Here is a 5,198-nt window from a genome sequence, read left to right as displayed (position 1 = left end):
CTCTTCTCTTTCTCCAAAACCACCAAATACCAGCCTCCGGAAACATATTCATAATCATATCACTCACTGCTCCATTAACACACTAAAAGACAACACATTGCTGCATGCCAGACCCCCTAATATCCATCCCTCTGAATCCTCTCTCCCATAAAATGAGAGTCCACCTGGCCAGATTAGAGTGCGGTCACCACCCAAACCTTCTAAGCTACCAGAGGAGGCTAGATGACAGCATTGTGGACAACTGCTCAGGATGTAACACTTCACCCTGTACTATTCAACACATAATGGAAGACTGCATTATACACAATCATGCACACAAACAACACAACATACACTTTAAAAATGATCTGTAGGAAAACCCTGTTCCGACTGTGGCATTCCTTGGGGGAGATTTGACTGCTCAGTCTAGGGAATGACAACAACAACAACAGCATCTTATATATTCAGGGGACCCCTTGATATGGGATTACATAGGATATAGTCATTTTACATTTGTAAGAATTGTTGTTTTCTTTTCACAGGAATTAGTGTTTATCAGATTGTTTTCAATGTAATACATGACACAAAAATAAAGCAAAAGGAATTGGGATATATTTATGAAATGGTTGAGTAAATTTCTTATAAGAAAACTCCAATTGACTGAAAAATTAATTTACAAATAACACAATCTTTTATATGACTTGTCTTTTTATATAGCTTCCCTCATTCAATTTTGTTAATGGTCAATTAACTTTTTATCTGTAAATGATGTTTGTTTCCAATGTGATACCTGCTGGTGACTGCTGGCAATGATGTTATCATTGTACATGGGTATTCCTGGTAAACTTACACGTCATCTTTGATCCTTAATTTTGAATTATACTTAGTTTTCAGTGTTGTCATGGCTTAAAAGCTTTACTCACATAGGTAGGTGGTGGTCAAAGGTAACACTTTCATAGCTCCTCCATAAGAAATCAGGAACTCATGAAATCATTGGGCCCAGGTATTCTGGTGGCACTGCACTTAATCAAGTCTTTATGATACAATCAGATAATTCATCAATGAGCTATTATAATTTTAACTGAGGTTTCCGGGACCTTCATCTCAATATTCTTAATGAAGGGATTATCCACTGGTAAGCGGCAGCCCACTCAGTTAACTAAGGGAGATATGTCTTGAATTTTTCCAACATTGACAGGTGTAATGTTACCAGTGTTTAGACTACACTGAAACTGATCCATCTTGAATGAATGCATATTATCATGAAAAAAATAATAATAATAAGATAAAATAAATAAATCAAATAAAAAATAAAGGGACAACATCAACTGTAACTTGCAAATCCCCCATGCTATGTTTCTGCAATCCCTAAGGAGTCTGCAGTCTCCTGGTTCACTGTTTTAGAGGACTACCTTTCACAATGCTACCAGCCTTCATCAACTTCCTTATGCCATATGCATAACCTTTTGATAACCTATTCTAGGATTTAGGATGAAAAAAAAGAAACTCTTACTATATTACTGTTTAGTAATTTATTATCACCATAAAAATATCTATATTCTGAGTATAGCCAGTCACATAGGCAACTTATTTTCAATTCTCTAATGTTTGAAACACTTGGGACCAACACTACAGTAATTTGTTGTCTATATGCCATGGGCTTCCTCATAAGGGAAGTAGCTAGTCAAGGCACATCCAACCCCTATCCATCCACAACCTCATTCCTTGTCTCCTTATGCAGAAAATGGGGAAGTTAGGGAGAAATCCCCTTGGGCAGCATTGAAATATCATCTATGCACAACCACTCTCCACTCACCCCTATCTCTTGCCTTCTTTCCCTACTTAACATTCCCCTCTTTCTCAAAGTTCCTTTCAAATCCATCTCATCCTCAGTCATTCCCTCAGTTTTACTCCATCCATCTCTGCTTTCCACTCTCTTTTTTCTTATCTTTCTTCCCTCACTTCTTCCATGTGCCTAAACCATCTCAATAATCTTTCATCAAACCCATCTGCCATTCCCATTCCTATCTCTAGTCTCCTCCTCTCCTCATATCTCACTTTATCTAACCTTGTAACCCCTACCATATTTCTCAGACACTTCACCTCAAACATATTTACACATTTTCTATCTACTTCTCTTACATTCCATGTCTCTGCACCTTCCATCACCTTCATGAAAAAGTTTATAAATACTTTCTGAGTACAGCCAGTCACATAGGCAGCTTGTTTTCCATTCTCCAATGTTTGGAACACATGGCACCCAACAGTATCTGGAATCAATACCTAATCCTTCTCAACTTTAATCTGATCACTTTGAATATGTGATATTTCATTATTGGAAACTGAATCTTCCTTTTCTACTTTGATTAGAACTTCTTCCACTTTAAACCTCTGCTCACTAATATCAACTGTTTTTAGACTTCCAATGGAAACTGAACCTTCTGAGGCATCATAACCATCTTCACCTTTGATTACTTCTTCAAATTGAGTCCTCTCCTTCTTAATGCTGGCAGACTTTCTGTGTGTCTCTAAATGACGTTTCAGTGCCAGCTTTTGATTAAACACAGCATCACAAATCTTGCACTTGTTTGATTTCTTTCTCTTGCCCATCTTCTTACGTGAACCAAAGGTGCTACTATTAGAAGAGGTGGTGTCACTTGTATGGGGATCTTCATCTGAATGAGTTTTGAGGTGAGTCTTGTAATGACCCATTTGATTAAAACTGGCACTGCAGTATGAGCATTTGTAGCGTCTGTCCTCAGTGTGTAATTTCATGTGGAGCTTCAGGGCATCACGCCGAGCAAAGGCTGCACTGCAATCCTCACATTTGTGAGGCATGTCACCTGTATGACTATAGACATGAAACCTGAGATGATCCAAGCGGGAGAAGGTAGCATTACAGTAGGAACATTGATGAGGTTTCTCTCTAGTGTGGGTCCTCAAGTGGGTCTTTAGAGACGAGGAACAGGTGAATGCAGCGACACAATGGCTACATTTGTACGGCTTTTCTCCCGAGTGTGTCATAATGTGGGTCTTGAGGTGACCACTTTGACTGAAGGAGGCCATGCACAGCTGGCACTTATACGGCTTCTCTCCTGTATGGATCCTCGTATGCACAATCAAATCTGCTCGTCTACTGAAGGCAGAATCACAAAATGAGCATTTAAAAGATTTTTCTCCAGGTTGCGTCTTTGTGTGGTTTTCTCCACTATGAATTTTTATGTGTCTATTCAGGGATATCTTGTTGGAGAAGCCCCTGTCACAGTGAGAGCAACTGTATGGCTTTTCATTATGAGTTACCATGTGTTGATCCAGTTTGTCTGCTTCATAAAATACCTTACTACAAAATGAACATACATGGGGCTTTTGGTCTTCGTTGAAGTTTGTCTCATTAACTTCCTGAATGTAAGTTGAACTATTATGTATATTCTCATTGAGAATTTCTTCAGCCAGAAAACTGGTTTCTTCATTATCACTACACAATGCAGGAGATCCCATGCTGAAAAAGAAAAAAATATATATAAAATAAGATTTATCATCAAATTCAAGAAAACAATTTTACTGAAAAAGGACTATTTGTAAAAAATTACTCATCAATGAATAACTACCTCTAAAATTACACAAAAATTAATACCTTTCCTCACTCACCTACCTGCTCACTACAGTACATTTCACTTTATTTTCAGTGCTGATTGGCTCTTCCATCTGTAATTGAAAAACAATGTACATATAATTCTCAAATGATAACCTGATGTTGCCCTTTATCAAGAAATGAGAAATCCCAATTGATTTGTTCTGTTTCTAATCTGTATTCCCCTTATAGTGCTTCATATCTTAGGATTATATGAAAAAATACTATTGTTGATATGTTTCTACACAGAATTTAAGTAATACAATAATGTTTGCAAATATATCAGGACATTTATATCCTTGTAAGAGGCCAGTAGATAGAGGTAGACATTCAAGTAGATAGAGGGGTAGGTGAAAAGATATGCAAATTTTATGACTTGGATGTTTTGAAACAATGGCCGATAGGAAGTGCAGAGTTGCATACTATAGGAAATGCAGAGTTGCATATTCTTGCCTGCTGTCTTGTGTTTTGTAAACATAGGTTAGGATATCGATAGAAGCGATGATATGACGAATTGTAAACATATAAGCCAGTTCTGCTTGAGATAGATTGCTTGCGTAAACAGTATTGCTTGAGACAGTATAACAGTCTTTCTGATTGGAGAAAAGGGTGGAGAAAAATTATTGGTACATGGAGGTAAAGTCACGCTCAAAAGTGGTGGCACTTATTTGTAACATTCAAAGTTATTGGATGAATTAAATTGTGACGTCAGAGCAGACTTGGCTTGGTGGGTGTAAGAGGATCCCAGGTGGTAGTCCCTTGGTCTAGATAAAAAACCAAGTGTATTTACTTAGAAGAAATAAGATAAGAAAAATCAATCTCATTTAATTCACCCCCTCAAGCTATGAGTGAAGGACGACAAGGCATGGGGCCTACAGAAGAATGAAAATTACTAAATGTTAGAGCCAATGGGCCTAACAGTGGTGGCAGCGGTGGGATGAACCTCCTCTGAAGTGATTAGACGAACCTCCTCCAAAGTGATTATAAGACTGGTGTGTGACAAGACTGAGATAAGTGAACAAGTACACCAATCAACTTTAAAAACAGTGCACGCAACCACAACCACACCGTGTACAACCACGCAGTCTACAACCACAACCAACACATAAGTTAATTTCAAGAATGAAGAACTAGGCAATTTACAAGGCAGGGGATGAGCCATGGTCTTCATACTACAAGCGAGTGAGGAACGAGGTGATCTACAAGGCAATCTTCAAGGCGATCTACAAGACGATCTACAAAGCAGGGGATGAACCACTACAAAGCAGCAATGAACAAAGACTGATGAGGAACGACGAGGTTGACGTACATAAGAAAGACTACATGGAGGCAGTCAAGTCAAATAAACTTACTGAAGGTATGAATGACCCTAATAACACAGTACTTAGGCACGAGGTTCATACCTCAAATATTAATATTCCCAAATTTACTGGGGATGAAAACACCTTAGGAGTTATTAAATTCCTTAACTTAACAGATACATTAGTTGTGAGCAAAAATATAACAGATGAAAAAAGGAAAATAGAAATTTTAAAGGAGAATGTAGATCCTGAGAAAGGTAGAGCTAGGTTTATCATAAATTTCCAGC

General features: G+C 37.9%; 1 protein-coding gene across 2 annotated transcripts; it reads right to left on the bottom strand.

Moving 5' to 3' along the window:
- Window positions 1-1,484: 1,484 nt before the first annotated feature.
- Window positions 1,485-4,308, bottom strand: LOC143030720 (uncharacterized). 2 transcript variants are annotated; one of them, XM_076193912.1, is made up of 2 exons: window positions 3,632-4,308; window positions 1,485-3,478 (listed from the first exon to the last, which is right to left on the bottom strand). In XM_076193912.1, exons 1-2 carry the CDS (start codon window positions 3,706-3,708, stop codon window positions 2,263-2,265), a joined length of 1,293 nt encoding a protein of 430 aa, XP_076050027.1. In that variant the 5' UTR covers window positions 3,709-4,308; the 3' UTR covers window positions 1,485-2,262. The 2 variants fall into 2 exon arrangements, with proteins under 2 accessions (XP_076050027.1, XP_076050028.1); XM_076193913.1 differs by having other exon boundaries at window positions 3,628-3,706.
- Window positions 4,309-5,198: the final 890 nt, after the last annotated feature.

Source organism: Oratosquilla oratoria, chromosome 12, assembly GCF_046742065.1.
Source record: "Oratosquilla oratoria isolate Oo_2021 chromosome 12, ASM4674206v1, whole genome shotgun sequence".
In the NCBI taxonomy this organism is placed as follows: domain Eukaryota; kingdom Metazoa; phylum Arthropoda; class Malacostraca; order Stomatopoda; family Squillidae; genus Oratosquilla; species Oratosquilla oratoria.
The sequence above is the reverse complement of the archived record's forward strand: the minus strand, read 5'-3'. Positions and strand labels throughout refer to the sequence as shown.